This window comes from Chaetura pelagica, unplaced genomic scaffold (genome assembly GCF_000747805.2).
Source record: "Chaetura pelagica isolate M959 unplaced genomic scaffold, ChaPel_1.0 scaffold1064, whole genome shotgun sequence".
Taxonomy (NCBI): Eukaryota; Metazoa; Chordata; class Aves; order Apodiformes; family Apodidae; genus Chaetura; species Chaetura pelagica.
The window spans coordinates 535,795-537,379 of record NW_009953063.1 but is presented as its reverse complement, the minus strand read 5'-3'; the positions used below and the strand labels follow the sequence as shown (position 1 = coordinate 537,379).

Below are 1,585 nucleotides of genomic sequence, written 5' to 3'. Positions count from 1 at the left end.
AGGGGCCGTTGCCCGAGCCCAGGTCGATGATGTAGGGCCGCACCCGCCGCCCCACCGAGCCGTCCGCGCGCGTGTACTCCACCAGCCTGGGGACAGAGCGGGTCAGCCCAGGTCAGCCCGGAACAACAGGGACACTGGGGCTGCCCCAGATGCAGGCGGGTTCCCCAGGAGCCCCGCCCAGCCCATCTGCACCCGCAGGGATGGAACGTGGTGCTGGGAGCAATGGGAACCTGCCCGGGGGGTCATGGCTGCAGCACTCGCTCCAGCGGCTGCCCAGGCAGTGCAGGGACTCCCGCAGCACAGGTGGCTGCTCCCTGAGCAGCCTCTGCAGCAGCCCCCGTGTCCAGAGGCACCAGCAGCCTTTGTTGTGGAAGGCAAAGGAGCACCACCTCCCTCTGAGACACTTCTACTGCCAAGGACACCTGGGTTTTCTCTGCTCAGACACACACTCTGTGTGTGCCCCTGCTGTGTGACTCGCCCACTGAGAAGCTGCTTGTGCTCAAATGAGAGGAATTACAGGACACCCAGCAGCCAAGCCCAAGTGTCACCTCTCTAAGGTACAACCAGCCCCCCCTCCAGCCGCCAGTTCCCCTCCCGAGCAGGCGCTGCCGGGCAGCAGGGGGCACTCACCGGTACTGGAACACGGCGTGCTGCTTGGAGCAGGAGGGGTGGTCGATGGGGATGTCGGCGATGCGGCGGTGCCGGCCCAGCAGGTAGGCGCTCTGCCGGTGGATGTACATGACGGGCAGGAACTCGTCGTTCTTAAACGGGTAGAGGCGCCAGCGCGTCTTGGGCACCCGCGCCTCGGGGGGCTCACTGTACTTGATGACCACCCCCCGGAAGGTGTTGGTGTCCTCCAGCAGCGCCCCCGACAGCTCAAAGCTCGGCTTCTCCTTGCTGGCGGCAGCTTTGTCTCTAGGTTTGCTGTCAGGGGGCCCGAGCTCCGCGTGCTGCTCCGCCCCGCTGCCCTCGGCGCTCTGCCGGTGCTCCCGCCTCCTCTCGTTGTAAAACTCCCTCTCTGCCTGCTGCTCCCGCAGGTTCTGAGCGTCCCTGTCTCGCTCCTGGCCTCGAGCTCCAGCCCTCTCGTTCGGATTCTTCCTCCTGTCCGAGTGGTCTCTGTGTCTGTCTCTGTCACCACTTCTCTCCCTCCTGTGCTCCTGCTCTGACGAGTGTCTCTGCTTTCTCTCCTCGTTCCCCCTGCGACAATGATCCTCCCGTTCCTGGAACAAAGAGCCTCTTACAGGGACCTCAGAGTGAGGTGGGAAGAGCAGCAAACCCACCTCAGCCTCTACGAAAAACCCGCGCGTGGATCTGCTGTGTCCAAACCACGCACAGAGTGAGAGGAACGGACTTTGCCAACAGCCTCTTTGGGCTCCGGTATGTGCTGAATAAAGCAAGATCCAGAAACGCTGCCGCGTGCCAGCGGCCCCGGGGGGCTCCCGGGGGCAGCCCGGGGGGGCAGCACAAGCTGCTCAACCCTCGAGACCCCCTTTCCCACCGCGGTGCCCTACACGGCCCAGGACACGGTCACTGCCACCGAGAAGCCATTTCCGTGCCTCGCCCGGCCGAGTCTCGCAGGAACGGC

The 1,585-nt window shown here is 64.9% G+C and overlaps 1 protein-coding gene across 1 annotated transcript in view; it reads right to left on the bottom strand.

The window, feature by feature from the left end:
• SNIP1 (Smad nuclear interacting protein 1) overlaps positions 1 to 1,548 on the bottom strand; it is a 1,720-nt gene extending 172 nt beyond the window's left edge. Inside the window, exons 1-4 of the mRNA XM_009996699.1 lie at positions 1,538 to 1,548; positions 1,281 to 1,311; positions 631 to 1,220; positions 7 to 86 (exon numbers count right to left, since the gene is read on the bottom strand). Of these exons, the coding sequence (XP_009995001.1) occupies positions 7 to 86; positions 631 to 1,220; positions 1,281 to 1,311; positions 1,538 to 1,548 (712 nt within the window). The remainder of the gene's footprint in view (positions 1 to 6; positions 87 to 630; positions 1,221 to 1,280; positions 1,312 to 1,537) is intronic.
• Between the last annotated feature and the right edge of the window lie 37 nt (positions 1,549 to 1,585).